This window comes from Aquila chrysaetos, chromosome 5 (genome assembly GCF_900496995.4).
Source record: "Aquila chrysaetos chrysaetos chromosome 5, bAquChr1.4, whole genome shotgun sequence".
In the NCBI taxonomy this organism is placed as follows: Eukaryota; Metazoa; Chordata; class Aves; order Accipitriformes; family Accipitridae; genus Aquila; species Aquila chrysaetos.
In genome coordinates this window covers 71,526,802-71,542,836 of record NC_044008.1, presented here as the reverse complement: position 1 = coordinate 71,542,836, position 16,035 = coordinate 71,526,802, and the positions used below count along the sequence as shown (strand labels likewise).

At 42.5% G+C, this 16,035-nt stretch overlaps 1 protein-coding gene across 2 annotated transcripts in view; it reads right to left on the bottom strand.

Annotated features, from left to right (window-relative positions):
* RAB11FIP4 (RAB11 family interacting protein 4) overlaps positions 1-16,035 on the bottom strand; it is a 140,450-nt gene that overhangs the window by 72,366 nt on the left and 52,049 nt on the right. For both annotated transcript variants that reach the window (XM_030013791.2, XM_030013792.2), the window contains exon 3: positions 12,203-12,291. In XM_030013791.2, coding sequence (XP_029869651.1) covers positions 12,203-12,291 — 89 coding nt within the window. The remainder of the gene's footprint in view (positions 1-12,202; positions 12,292-16,035) is intronic.

Here is a 16,035-nt window from a genome sequence, read left to right as displayed (position 1 = left end):
CTTGTTTTTCACTTTAGCCACAGGCTGAGTGAGCCACTGAGTGAGCTCAGTACAGCAAGATTGCAGAGACCCAGAGCAAATTCTGAAATTCCTCCTCCAAGTTTACTGATGGAAATTTAACCATGGTAAAGACTTCTAATTGAATTAGGATTGTGAGATTTGGTCTAGAGGTTGTATGGTGAATGGGATCCTTTAGGATAACTGAAGGTACTAGATAAAGTTAAACATTTGCAGAACATCTATTCTCCATAACTAGCAGGTAGACAAGAGAAACTATTCTAATTACAGTTCAGACTCTTCCCAATTGGTTTTGCTTTAATCTCCCAAACTTTAACTTCCTTTTTGTGGTCTTAGATTTACTTTCCTCTGCTTTTTGAGAATTCATCTCCCCTTCCCTTTTTCCTTCATTCTTCACTGCACTCCTTCTACATACACATTTTAGATAAGTTGTCTTTCTATACCCATCTCCTCAGTGCACAGAGCTCAGTTTTGCACACACACTCTGCTCAGAGGCAGTTCTGCACTGTGAATGGATGAAGGGAAAGTAGGGCATCAGTTCTTCGTTCAGTGTCAGATATGAGCTCTCTTGTACAATGCACTGAGAGAAAATTCGGTTGAACACACTGCAATAATAACTGGTCTAAGAAATATTCCAAGGAGTATAAAAAGAAGCCAGTAGAGCAAAGATCCCAAGAAATACAGCATTCTAAAATGTAGAGCTTTATGGCAGAGACCTTTTAGAGATCAAAATATGATAAGCCATTTTACATTCTGAAACTCTAAAAGACAAAAGAGGACCCTGGTGAAGGTGAAGCTGTAAGAGTTGAAAGGAAGCATACATATGGAAAAAGTTCCTACTGTAACAGTCTTAAAAGCTTATAAGGTGGGAAAAAAACCAACTTAGCAGGAACATAAGCTCATTTCTTTCATGCTCTCAGGTTGATTTTTATCATCTAAGAATCTGACCAACAGTTCTTAGTGGTTCCTCAACACGCCTCCCTGTTCTGGACAGGTTCCCATCTTCCATGCACTAGACTTTTCCATGAGCATGCCTTAGGGCATTGTAACCATATGGTCCATCTCCCGATGAAAGACACATGCCCCACTTACCCCAATAAATCTTCCTCAATGACATTAGCCTTCAAGGACACAGTAATGAAAAACTCATTGGAGCAACAAACAGCAATAATTTTTTCAACATACACATGCCAGTAATAAATGCAGAACAGTTACTGATATAGGAAACTTCTTGTGGAGAATATATAAAAATACTTGAGGTTCTGTCTATTGCTCTGCCAGTGACTGAAACAAGCCAAACATGTCCTCCCTGCTGCTGTAAGAAGGTGGTAGCATAGTCAGTAGGTGTAAGTTGAGAAATTCTCCCCATTTAAAATGGGGTCAGGCTTTGCATACAGTGTTATGAATAAATCTCTACAATGGGCAAGAAAGTTTACCCAAGTATTGCACTATTCTATAAAAATGGCTGGCCAAAGGTCTACAATATATACCATATTTATGTATTTGGGATGTATCTATCAAAGGGTGCAGAGCCTGCAAACTTTCTCTCCTCCAGTCATTATCCTGCTTTGGCTCTACGTGGTGCTGTACACATACTGAGAAAGCCTTTGCCCCAAACAACGTGCCGAGTGACCAGAGACTTATGTAGAAAGGCAACAAATGAGCAGGATTCACACTAGGGATGTCTCCTTGCAGGCTCTCGTGCTCCATGGCTAAGAACAAATCAAAGTCTCTTGCAAAGCCAAATTGTTTGTTATCACAGTCCTATTTACACAGGCTGGCAAAAGCTCCAAGGAATCACCCTTTCTGATATGCCTTTTTTACCTTAATGTGTCTACTTTATGCATTCCCTTTCCAAACACTTCCTAGTCCTGGTGGTTTGAGACTAGGCTGCCAGGTTCACACTGTCAGCCCAAAATGTTCATCAGCATTACATCAACTCTGTATCAACATTGCCATGGCTACATTATTATTCCAACTTAACCTTCCTAGCAGCTTATCATAATGCCAAGTACCAAAACAAGCCTGGGATCCAGTGTACAGATCCACCTAAACAGGCTACTCTATCTCATGGCCTATTCCCCAACTGATATTAGAGTCAACTGGGTAATTACAGTAACAGTCTGGGTAAAAAGGTGAGCCAAATAGCAAAACTCCTAATTAACAAGGCCTCTCAGGGGCCTAATTAATCTTGCCTGGATTTCTGTAAACTTAGAAAATGTAACAACTGACAGTTTCTTTCCTATTTCTCATCTGTTTAGACCATAGTTCTTGGAGCAAGGACTGTTTCACTCTACTTCTAAACACTGCCCGGCAGGCAGCAGTCCCCGTACCTCGTGGCACTGCCCCACCGATGTACACACAGCTCCGAAACCAGTCCAGGCTCTGCAAGGACCACGTTGAATGGAAAGAAATGATCTCTCTGTTCCACCGAGCTTAGGATGAACTTCAGCAGCCTCTTCTTGGCATGCGATCACTCAACAGAAGCTGCTTTTCGCTGCATCCGTGTTCTAGACAGGGCCTCTGTGCCCCTGATTGAAAGAAGGTCAAATAGCCCATAACGCTTCTTAATTTTTAATCGCAATTTCATGCTGTTATTTCAGCTGCTGGAAGCGGTGTAGCACAAATCCCTCAGGAGTAATTCCTAGATACTCTCTTGTAGGCTGGCCTACTTTTTCTTCATGTTCAGTTACAAATTGCTTATTGCAGCCCAGATGTGTGACAGTACTGGAAAAGCCTGCCTCCACCCAGACAAATACATTCTCCACTGCAGCATGTAAAATTAAAAAAAAAAAAAAAAAAATTAAAAAAATCACATTTTTATTCTTCTCCAGCTTCTAAAAATAGATAAGATAATCAAGATCTAATTTTTAGCTCTATGAGCCCAGCTGAGTAAGATGGTTTAATTTTAAACAGTTCCGTTGCCTTTGATAGAGGACAGTGGCACAGTCCCCTCCGTGCGCCATCCTGCTGCAGCAGCCTCCCACAGCGGGAGGCAGGTCTCAGCGCTGCCGGGAAAACCTAGCGGGAGGAGACACTCGAATGGGTAGGCCAAAGTCCACGTGGTTTTATGGGGATTTTGGACATTGCAAGGGCTAGGTATGAAATGTGAGAAGAAGGAAGTGGGAAAGGGGTCCTAGAGCTTTCATAACTAGGAAAAGTATTGGGCAATTTCATGAACTGTATGGGTCACTGGTGGCAATTCTTGAGGTTACTGAAATCGTGTATTTGAACCCTAAAATATTGTGGGCCATATAGCGGCAGCTGTGTGACAGAAATGATTCCTGTGAGATTTCACCTGTGGAGGAATTTTTCTATGTAAGTGGGAAAATTCCTGGCAGTATGTGCAGCTCTTTTATTTTGAAAAATGAGAAGCTGCCTCCAAAAAAATACACTGCTCTCAGTTTGGTCAGAGAGGCTAGAAGGCAGAAAAGAAGCAGTCAAATCCTTTTTGTTTGCTTGTGCAATGAGGGATTTTGCTGGTTTTGTTTAGCTAGAACATCTCTTTGTTTCTCTCTACAGTTTCATACTAACCTGGAATCTTGGCTTTATCAACCAGCTTTTACAGGTCTACATAGAACTTTCTTCTGATGAAAAAAAAAAAAGATAAACCTACTTAAACCAATGTTTTTTACTCCCCCCAAAATTTCCTGTATTTTAATTTCACAGTCTTCCCACTGAAAATATTCCAAGAACAACACTCTATGTCCCAAAATGTTCCATAAATGCAGCACAAATTTCCACAAACAGCAAGGAGAAAAGAAATGAAGCAGAATAGGAAATAAAAAAAGAGCCAGTTTCAAGTTTATGAACTGGAGGGCAAAGATATCCTCATTTTGTCACACAAGTGTCAAGAAACCCACCGAACACTACGTGCACTGCCTCTTAGGTAGCTACTTTTATTACAGATATTTTGATATTCCCCAAAGGCCATATATCAGAGTCAAGACTCGTTCTGACCGCCCTCTGACTGAGCAGTTGTATTTCTTTCATGGGAGTACAGTACACCGTGAGTGCTGTCATAATATTTCTTTTGCTTATGTTGTTAAGAATGCTGTATTCAAGACATACCACAAATTAAAGCGGACAGATTTTTAGTACAACAAACCAAAGGCAAAAAGGACTAAACCACAAAGCCATACTTACCTGAAGAATTAAATCAATACGGATGCGACTTCCTTGATAGACAGTGACCAACTTTTAGCTTTCAGTCATTTCACAGCCACTACCCAAAGACTGAGCCACAGCCTAAATTGGTTTATCCATGGAGAGACAAGGACAGGAGGACTATTTTGCCATGGCAACTGACAGTTCCAGAAAAACCACCCCCAAAACTGTGCTCAGTCAGAAAATCAGCATATTAAAAGCTTGAAGATAATATCTCAGAAAGAAAAAATCGGGATGAGACAGAAAATGTCTACTAAACAGAGGTTCTGTCAAAGAGATAGGTGGCAGAATTTCAAATGGTAAAGCTTTTGAATGCTATACAAAACCCTACTTGGGCCACAGAACAGAAATAAATACTCAAAAAAGAGTCACAAATAACAATAAATGCACAAGGTGACTTTCCTATAGATGCCTGGAAGGACACTACCGTTGGAACTTCATCTCTGTCGCTGAATCACACAGCAAGGATGGCTGAACCAGGCAGTCACACTTCCACCTGTTTCAAACCACCCAGCCAAACATAGCCCTGACAAATTGCAAATTTTGACTCTGACAAATCCCTGTGGGAAGTGAATAACGTTTGGTCCCTCATGGATGTAAGCTTCTATTACAGGAGGCCAGTAGTTCACCTGCAAGAGCAGGTGCTTAAAATTTAAACCAGCTAACTGGCAGAATTTGTGCAAAACCAGACATACACAAATGCAGCCCAGCTTCCTAACCCCAGAAAGATGGCACTATGTGAATAAACACTACTGCACTGAGATACTCCATTCTGAGGGCTATAGAAACTCAAGGAACATCTCTATCATGTCACCCCTCCAGCCCTGGGCAGTCTCCTGCTGGCCTCAGACAGTGGGATTGCATTTGGAGTGTTGTGGCAAGAACTGAATGGGAAAACATTTCTCCCAGACTGGGACCTCTTAGATTTCAAAGTATTTTCTTGGCCCAGCTCAGGATGAGAAGGTCAAAACCTCGGATTTTTCTCAAAAGAAAATCTAAACCACATTTTGAGAAAGGGAAGAAATATTTTTTGTCTGGGCCAGAGTGTTTCACTTCTTTTGTATTATTTTATGTGTGTTTTATACAACAACCGTGCAAAAACAAGTCAGGGAAAAAGTAATTTTGCCTTTAAAAATGTCAGTGTGTGATGTTCCACCAAATCAAAAATTCCACCTGGTTTTGTAAAAGAAAATAATCCTCAGTCTCTTTTATGGCTGTTTTCGGAGGAGTCAGCATTTATTTTGTTGGAAGATGCCTACCTTGCCTTGAGTGCAAAACTGCTCATTCTCTGTACAGCAGTCCTTCAGGGCAGCATTTTGTAATCAGCTTGGGCAGAGAGGTAGATTATTTTTATGCAGGTGTTTTGTACCAAGGACACTTATTTTTGCATGTATGCACAAACATAAAAAATATAATTCAGAATATTGCCAGGTGAAAGCAGGCAATTTCCATGTAAATTAGTCCCAAATGGGGGCACGCTGTGCTCTTCATTGCTCTTGGTAATTGCTCACTGGGGGTTTCTCAGCAGTTGTAGTTAATGTTGCTTTCTGATGCTTGGAAAAAAATAGAAAAAAATGAATTGCTGAGAGTGTTGCCCTTAGAGGTTACAATAAACTTCTCATATGTGCAAACAGTGTGTTGCCTTTGTACAATCCTGCCTAGTCCTACCTAGGAACATGGACTTTTTTCTCTCTGTAACTGCATGGCTGTGCTTTATCAAGCTTTTCTTCCCTCCCCTCCCTGCGCCCTCCAGTGAGGGATTCAGGCAACAACCACCTCAGGAACAACCCAAGGTGGTGACCTAATTCCTGCCAGGCTCTAAGAAGTTTTTTTACTGGTTTCAGCATGGGCTGGGATCAATCCTTAGGCTGGACCTCCCAAAATGCCATCCCTGGAGATGTTCAGTGTACTCATTTCCCAGGGGATGAAGCAGAAGCTGAGGGGAAGGAGAATCTGGCAGATTTAGGAGCACCAAATACAAAACAGACTTCTAGATTAGACCAGGGAAACCAAGGAACCTTCTGCTTCTCTTGGCATACCCAAGAGAGAGGCTCAAGCCAGAACATTCCCCAGTTGAAGTACTGGGGGACATGCATGTCCCACGTTTTGACTATTGCAGGAGTGAAGATGCAGCCTCTCTCCCAGCTTCTTGAGGAAAGACGTTAGGATGAGCTCCTGATAATCACAGAGTAGGTCCCACAGCTACAGCAGGACAGAAGAGCCCACCAGCAGCTTGGTAAGGGAAGCAGTTTGCAAACATGCACTGTGCTGATCGCTGTGTAGCATAAACACCCCAAGAGTCTCAAGCACAGGGAGGGAAGTCTTCACATACAAAGCAGACACCAAGCATCTGCAGGGCTGAAAACACAATGGGAGCCAGGAATGACTGAGAGAGCGTGGGTGGTAGAGAAAACTGGAGGCTGATAAGAAACAGAAAAAAAAAGCTTCAATTTGCTCTGTTTAGTATTGCTTCTTCTTACCACACAGGCTGTTTTTATCTCTTTGCTAGCGGTTGGAAAGGTATTTCCAACTTAATAAGTTCTTAGCTGCTTTGCCTCTGCTAAGATAGGAGTGTCTGTGCTAATGCTACCACAGAAGGCAGGAGGAAAGTTGTATTTCACATTAACAGTTAGGCAACACCTGGGTTTAATATTAGGAAAAATAGTATCAAGAAAACCCTCCTGACAAATGAGGTCAATCATTTGCTCAAGAACACTAGCGGCTCGGTCAAGGTCAAGTTGTTGCTTCAAAACACAGCGCATATGAGATGAAAAATACAAAAAATTCTGGTTACAGAGTCTCCAGAGTTTCCCCACTAGATCTGACATCCTTCATTCAAACTTTGCTTCAGCTTCCAGAAGGAAGAGTGAGCTCAGTACAGCAAGAGTGCAGAGACCCGGAGCAAACTATGTGTGAAGACATTTTGTTAGGAGCTCAGTGCTGCCAAGTCTGCACCAAAGATAAAAATACATCAACAGTCAAGCTCTGAAGGATGTGTGGTGTTATCTGTAGTAAAGATCTGCATTAACTTGTGGTGTGAGGTTAGTACTATTCATTGACTGTCATTGTCTTCATGGTGAACACCACCCCAAACTGGGCAGAACAGCTTCTGGGAAACAAGAAGTGATAGGGCAGATGTTTCTTGGGCTCAGGTAAGATTTGATGTCTTTGCTTGCTCGTCGAAGTGACCCAGAGGTATTTGTTCACTAGCAAACTAGCATTGCTGCAACTGCTGGCATGCCTGGTGAAAGGAATGTCCTCAGTGGAAAAAAAAGGAGACCTTTATTTAAGAAGGGAACAACAAAAAGAAGAGAACTGCAAGTTTGAGTTCAATAAAATATTCAGTGCTTTCCTGGGCTTTGCTTTTCAATAAATAGCAAAAGACAGCACAATCGGAGATAACAACTGCAATTCCAGGCTGACAAAGAAGACCTATACAAATGGCCCTTCACCTTTCCTCAGTCCAGCTGTGTCTGAGTCTCAGACTGTTACATTCTTCCACAGCCTAATGAAAAACCCATTTGCATCACAGTCTTTATCCAGTGCAGAAAGGCCCTCTCTGTTCTGACACAGGTGTTAGCAGTCATCCTCAAGCAGCTAGTGGGGAAAAAACTTTTTTCAGAAGCCAGTGGGGGACTCCTAATTGCTACTGAAAATATTTTCAAAGCAGCAGATCAGCTAGTAGTCCCAGCTCCATCCCAGAGGCAAACACAATTTATTTGTCATGTTTCAACAATTTTTCTGCTGTTCATACAGTGTAATTAATCACTTGGCAGGCAGGCGAACACACACAGAACTGAAAAGGCAGCTCATTCTTTGACATGCAGCAATCCTGTACCTTGTTAAGAGGCAGATTCACTCTCTTATTTACACGTGAGAGCAGCAAAAAAATGGAAAGCAGCAACTCAACGCAGCAACAATTAATAAGAAACAAACAGCCTTGTTTAAAACAAGGACCCTGCTATTATTGTATCTTACAACACGTTCTTCCACTGGGTTTGCATGTATGACATTTGGGCATTGATTTCAGATGAAAAGGCGATTACTCACATCTAAAAATACATAGTCTGTCCCTTCACAAGCAGCTACTCAAATAGGTACCTTGCTACCTGGTGGTGAGAGGCTCTAAGATGTCATTCAACCTTCTTTTCTGTCATCTATTTGGGTAATCTAGATTCAGGCTCCCATCAAATCTGAACAGCCAAAATACACCAGGTGAAGAGCTGAAAAATCCAGCTCTTGTTGCTGATTCCCTCTTCTCTAAACTTAGATGCTCAGACAGAAGAGCACCTAGACCCAGGTCACTGCTTCTCAGGGCCTGCAATGCAAATCTTGGCCAGGGAGCTGCAGATGCAGCCAGCCTAATTTCCTCTGAGTCCTGTGGCTAGTGCTCCCAGCTGGCTAGGTGCCCAGGAAGGCCCAGAGCCAGCCATTTGGAAATACTAGACACAAGCACTTTGCTTTGTTTGAGCTGGCTGAATCTGGGTCTGGGTTTTCACACACATACTTCAGCTGTGGACTTTCTGTCAGTTACCATCTCCAAAAGGCTATCCAAGGGCTCTGAAGTGCTACCAGACGCTTGCCACAAAGCAAATCCTGCACACTGGACTAGGGAAACTTTTGTCTCCCTTCAAACTGGAGCCAAAACAAGAGATGAGGCCATAGCAGCAAACACTGTGAAAGGAATTCAGGATCAATAAATTGGCTTCTGGCAAATTCAGAGCATTTCTATTATCTCTCTAAAGGCTGTAGGAGACAGAAATTGTACTAATAAACAGCACTCGACTGAAGCAGTGGCTCAAAAGAAGCATAATACAGACCTTAACCAAATCAACAGACTCTGAATTCATAGACAGAGGTGGCACTTTTATTTGTAGGACCTGGAGCTGAGGGGCTCTACAACTGCTAACTCCTATTTGCAATCCCATCCTCCTAAGTTTCTTCAGATGAGCTTTCTCTGGGCCAAAGAGAAAACATACTCTTTGCAGCTTGAATCAATGCTGATGGAAGTCAGTGGGATATTTCCCACTGATCTGAGGGTCCTGTAGTAACCAAGTGCTGCTCTTTGCTTTCTGCGTATCACACCTTAACAGACTTGAGCTCAATGAAAGAGCTCTCCATTCACCTGAAATACCACTGATACAGCCTCTCATTATAGACCATTAGAAACCTTCCATGGAATGGTTTTTGTATTTTAAATTGCATATACAAGAGCATATTTTTCTCCTTTTTGGACAGTTTTCAGATGTTAAAAGCTTACCAGCTTTTGTTCTTGTTTACACAGAAGGGAAAAAAAAAGGTAAAAGCAGACCATTTAGAAAATGCCCCAAGCTCCTGATATCAGGGGATTTTATGTATAAATTTAAATTAATTGCATCCAGTTGGTTGCAATTAAAGGCTGGAAGCTCGGTAGTTTCTTCTTCCCCATTTGACTCAACACACATAAACAGCTGGATCAGTTCAGCACCTTACTATGGCTCCTGCCACTTCATCCCACTTCTTGGCATTACCTTCACCTCTTCAGGTTTCTGCCTTTGGGCTTTGGAAAGCTACAATACAGGTAGTGGGCACTTGGGAGGGGAAGCAAAAGTGAAAGCAGGGGACAGGGGAAATAACATGTGACAAGGATAAATCTCCTCTTCCTCTCAAATCACATTGTGAATACAGAGGCAGCATAACAATGAACCAGCTCAGTACCTACTTTTGTGTAAGTACAACCCCTTGGGTGGAATAAAAAAGATGCATTCCCTTTTAAAATATCTATTTGTGCCATCACAGCAGATGTATCCTTCTGCTGCCTGAGAATTTGACTGCACCTGAGAATTGGACAGACATGCAAAGCATATACTGGGATGAAAATCAGATTAGACAGGCAACTACCATTTGTGCCATTGGGAGCTGCCCATAAACTTGACGACATTGGCAGGAATTCACACTCAATAAGGTCTGGGAGAGCTCGTATGTTTTCAGTATGTGCTTCCTTGGGAATGGGGAACAAATCTCATGAATAGTGATAACCTCAAACCCACCTGGACCTCAGTTCTCCTCTGTTTCATCAGACTGAAAACAACTTTCTGCCATAGCGGAGGATCCTTAAAGCAAGTGCAGAGCCTGTTCACAGCCTTTTCCCAGTCTTTAACTGACATCTAGCGAACAGTTTCTAAACTGCACCTGAAAGACCTGGAGATGAAACGATCCCCTCTGGAGGGCAGCTGTGCAGAGGAGCTGTGGCATAAGCATGGGGTGTACAACAACGCGCACTGTTTCCTGTCCTCTCCCCACCACAACAGCTCATCTGCCCTGTGGGCAGGTGGGGAAGAACCTGGTTCTGCTCAGAGGCTGCACAAATACTGCAGTGGCCCAATTAAAGTGGGCAAACACAGCTCCTGGACTCTGCTGCAATGGTGCTGCTGACTGCAGGGACCATTACAGGATGGCAGGTGGACATCAGAAGTCCTACCCAGCAGTGATCAGCAAGGCTTCCACCACAGCACTGCCAGATCAACTCTTTCTGAACAGGAAGGGTTACCCTCTGCCCCCTTCCTCTCCCAGAGGCACAAATCTAGAACTCAAATGGGAAACTCATCGGCCGCTATCTCAGCGGCTATCAGGATTAGCAACTGCAACTCCCACCTTCAGGCTTTCCTGGTGGATAGGTGGCACAGTTTGCAGCCATCTCACAGTTCATCTTCAAGCACTCTCCACAGCACATCTTTGGGTGACAGCAGATGTGAAATCCCTGAGGAATAAAGACCCAACGACCATGCCGCCTGCCTTCAAAGAGTGTCAGAACCAGCCTGCAATGTCTGCATAGCAATAGCAGAACATCTAGTGTTTGCAGAGAGACTGCTTTCCATTTTATAGCCTCTATCATCTACTGCAAAACAGGGCGTTGGGTTTATGACACCTATTAAGGTAACCAAGCAACAGCATGGTGGGTATCTGTGTCATCAGTTACAAAAAAACAGGGTTATAGAAACAAGCAGAGTGATGGTGGTGTCAGCCTGCTACAGCCCGGGTACTAAAACCAGCCTGTCATTTTCATCAAGCAGAGAGCCAATAAGCCCAGACAACTCTTCCTTATTAAGAAAGTTTATGACCAAATTCTGCCCTCTTGTTTGCAGTCATGGAGGGCTCCTTCCATCTTGTGACAGGCATCTTCTGCACTGAGGTGAAGGAAATGTCTCTATACTTTCTGTATGAACAGTGGAAGCTGTTTTGTATAACACCACAAAGTGTCATAACACTAGCATGCTTATCACGTCTTTCCTCAATACACGAGTATTGTTCTCACACTTAATCATCTGGGAAGGTAAAATGCTTTTCCCACTGATTTCAGGATCACTTGCAGTCTCATAACACCCTTGACATGCAATCCTTACCTGAATGTACAATGCTAACTGTACCTTTAATCTTAAGAATTTACATGGGTGGAGGTGATTAAAACCAAAGTAAAATGAAGGAGAGAAATAGGTGCTTAAAGGAAAACTTAACATTGTCCTGCTTGTTAGACTGCGTGGACACTATCAAATTAAGTATACAGATGAAGACCTTTAATGGTTTGAAAATACCCAACAGCCAAAATACTATCAAGGTTACCAAAGGTGTATTGTTTCTGCTTCCCAACAGCTGTTGAGTCCCTGTTTATTATCTGCAGAAGGTCTCTGAGGACTTGTTCACCTACAAAGTTTGACTGATTTAATTAGATACAAATCAGTGTTTTCTACTTGTGTCGTGCCAGTGAGCTTGTATGCGATGTCTCCCTTCACAGCCAAGTGAATAATGAGGCTTGTATGAGCAGCACTATCCAAATCCTAAATACTCTCATACCAGCTGACAGCTAGCCTATATTAAATGCAGCTTAAACCAGTATGGAAGACTTGCTAACAGTCATGAATCTAGAAAGGAAGAGTCAACAGGCTGAATAAAACAACAGCATTTACAATGACTCAACTACACATCACTCCAGAGGCTTCCTGAGCCCGCTAACATGAGACAGAATTAGTGCTTCTCTTACCTGGTAATAGTAATCAACATACTGTGGCTTGTAATGTCGAGGCCCAGAGTTTTCAGGAGACAGGACATCCTTTAGTAACTCTTCACAGCCTGACAAAGAGAAAAAAGAGCAAACGGTCAGGCTGAGAGTTTATCTTCCCAGAGATTGCATGGACAATGGAGGAAGAAATACAGGTTTGTACCTAATCTGTATGCACAAAACCTTGAAAGCTAGCTCTGGAAAATGTTTAAATAGCTGTAACAAAGCTCTGCCCTCAGAGCTCTGCATAGCATATATTCAGCATGTGGCACTTAAATAAGTGCAATTACACTAATGCTGACTCAGCACAGATACACTACACTGCAATGAAACTGAACATTGCTTGGCTTGGTAAACTATCCTGTGGGATAGAAACCTGCACCTGACCAACCCCAAACTCTGAAGTCAAACACTGGATTTGCAGGCTTGGCTTGAGCCAGTGTCTATTTCACATCAGTGTCAGTGGAGCTGCTTCTGATTTTCTCTGGTCTAAGTGACAAAGGGGCAATATTTAATGTCACAAATTCCCCTTCAAAAAGAGCTCTGTCACAGAGTGTACAGTGTTTGGCAAGCAAGTATCTATGCACTGCAACCAGTGTTTGCTTTTGTTAACAACCACATTAATAGCTGGAAAAATCAATGTCTGTGTTTCCCTCAGTCCTTCTCTCATCTGAAAACCTGAGACAAACATAGAAACACTGAAATCACCAAATGCCTCATTCCCCATTAATTACCAATGACCGCACTTGGCATGTTGAGCTGCAGAACTGCAGAAGGCAGTAATACCAGGCCAGGTTATTTTAGAATAACCAGCTTACAGCCTTGGGCCTAAACTGTGTGAAACCTGGTCAGCATGTGTTGCACACTATCCTACTTGGAAGCTGCAACTATCCCGCAGTATTCCCTTCTTCCATCCCATCGCTAATGCAATACGTTTGGCTGTGACTTTACACACTGATACCCACTCATGAGGCAGGTGAGTCAGAGGAAACAGAGTAATGTAAGGAAGTGTGAACTGCACAGGTTTATACTTTTAGCTGATCTTTTCTCTTGTTTTTAAAATAAAGGAATAACATCCACAGGGGTGAAGATACCTTGTGGCTATGGAGGGGAGTCCCTTCAAAAGGAAAGGAGTACTTAAAAGAACAGAAAAGGTGACCAGATGGAGGAAGCCTAATATGGGGGATCAGTATGTTATCCCTGTCTCCCACACACAGGCATATGTCAGAGGCAGCACATGGTGAATGAAGCAACCATTAAGATCTCAGGAGCGTCACATGGACAACAGGCAACAGGACTTTTTTCCCTTTTCCAGCTTCTGCAGCAAAGTGAGATTCTCAAGTGGCGCAGAACAGAGAATAAGCTATTAATTGCACACTTCTGTGCATTTTTCACTTTGCTGGAGAAGTTAGTTGGTGAGAGTGGTGTGTTAGGGTCACTTCCCAAAGGGGAGCTCACCTGGGAATAACAATCCAAAAAAATAATTTACTGGCCGATAGAAGCAAGATGTTAAACTTATTTGCCTAGAGAGGGCATCTTTCTATATAACTTGCCCTGTCTGTGACTCTCACATTTCCTACGCAGCCATGACCCTTTTCTTTCTCTTGGTTTTATCATTAAGTGTATCAGCCTGTGCTTGACTGAGTTTATTCTCTAGTCCTCTTACAGAGGAGAATTCAATTTACTGTTTGTACCTTTTGACATTAATAACCAAAGATTATTACTCATCACACTGCCCTGTGCCAGCACCCACTGTGAGAGTCTTTACACGTATGAACTGCTTGCTTTGCTAAAAGGTCTCTGCATGATATGGAGCACCTACTCATTAAAGTGAGTTATCTCCAACAAAAAAGAAAATAAATGCCAAGTGCTGCACAGTAATGGATGTAAATTAGTGTAATGAAGGAGATGTGTTTACACAGTTCTAAAAATTCCCAACAACAATATCTTCAGCCATAATTTCAAGCCTTATTTTCTTAATTCAGTTGTACTAACAACACTGCTTCTAGCTAAAGATCTCTAAGCAGTCAATCTTCATTTAAGCCTGTTAGGTGAGAAGTTATCACCTCCCCCAACTTTTTTTCTTTGGTGGGGAAAAGTCACAAAGGCTGTGGGTCTTCAAAGAAGGATTTAACTGCCCAGAATAAGGAGAGTCAGAAACCTTTCTGCCTTGCCTCCTTCCAAAATGCCAGCCAGACTGGTCTGTTAGACAAATAGGTCCCAGATCTCCAGGGTCTCAAACCTAGAGCTTAGCTGCAAGGTCTTCTGTGTCCCCTCTTTGCTGTTCAGTTCCTACCTAAGATTATTCCTGATCACATTCTTTCATTTTCCTTGTCCATTAAGGGGGACCCCTTCATGAGAGCCCTTGGCCATTTAAACTCAAGCCTATAATTTATTCAGTAAAAACACTGGGGAGAAAAGCATTGTCTCCTTTGTACCTAACCTACTTGGGGCAGGCCTCACCATTTCTTCATGAGAGCCACCTGGCACAGGCTTTTATGTCCAGATCCAGAACCACAGAAGCTGATCAAGCATTTGGCCCATTTCCAGAACATCACCAGGCATTTAATCCAATTTGTTTACCTAGCTGCATAGCTTAAAATGGCAAACGAAGCCAAATCTTGCTCTTACTGAAGTCACAGGCCAAGTTTCCATTTGCCCTGACACACTCAGGATGTAGGCCTATCTGAGACTATCTCCTTCTGCAAAGGTGACTTTTTGGTGGGAAGATGTTTGAGTGTGCAGCAACCAGTGTCCCCTGTGGGAGAGGTTTGCTTAGCATGCAAGCTGGCATGACAGCTTGGATCTCTTCATCCTGCAGGGAAGATTTGCATGTTATACTCCATAAAAAATGGAAGAAGAGAAGGAAATGCTGAGAGGCCATTTTATTCTGAGATTACTAAAACACATCATTGCTACCTTGCAGACATCTGAACCTGTTCCAACATCCATCAGATCAGGAAAGATGGCCACTGGCTTCAAGAATCTTAGGATTGTGCCACTGGTTTTATTCCTGTTAAGAACTGTGTTTAAAGAATAAATTCCCTGTTTTTCTTTTTCCCTGTGAAGACACAAATCAGAATCTCTTAACTGTGGAGGACTGTGGTGCTGGTCTTCTCTTTGGGCCACCCCTTATCACCAGGAAGGTGGGTTTTGGCACGCTGTAGGGAAATGCATCAGCTTTCTTACTTGGTGTTTTTCTACAACAGTGCTAATATATCTCACCTTTCACTCCCCTTGTCTAAATGATAATTTGAATTTTCCAAGTACTCCAAGAGGTTTACACAAGGAGCATAATATAAAGAGGGGACACTGAAGTGTCTCAAATGATGTGCATATGTCTTCTTATTACCAGAATATATTTTGGCTTGCAGCCTGGGAATGCCAGTGAGCTAAATTAGTGTGTCACAGTCCAGATAGAAAATAACAAAAAATCAAGGTTTACTCTGACAAATCTCAATATGGAAATATTAAGGTACTGGACAACAATTTGTACAGGGAGCGGTCTAGTCTGGCACACATGGTGGTCTCTGCTACCAGTACCGCTCTTGAGAAGAAACATGCTTGCCTAGGCTTACAGAACTGCCATAATGGATATTTCAAGCTGTGCAGCAGTATGCACCCAAGGCTAGAATCTGTCCATAAATAACTCACTGCAAATAAGTGAAGGAATACTTCCTGGCTACTTCAAGGACCTCCTGCACTAAGATGTCCCATTATTACTATAACTTCATTTTCCAGGAAATAGTAAAACTGAAAGCCACTTACATGGCTGATTAGAGATATTTCATTTGGATGTCTACTTGTATCATAAG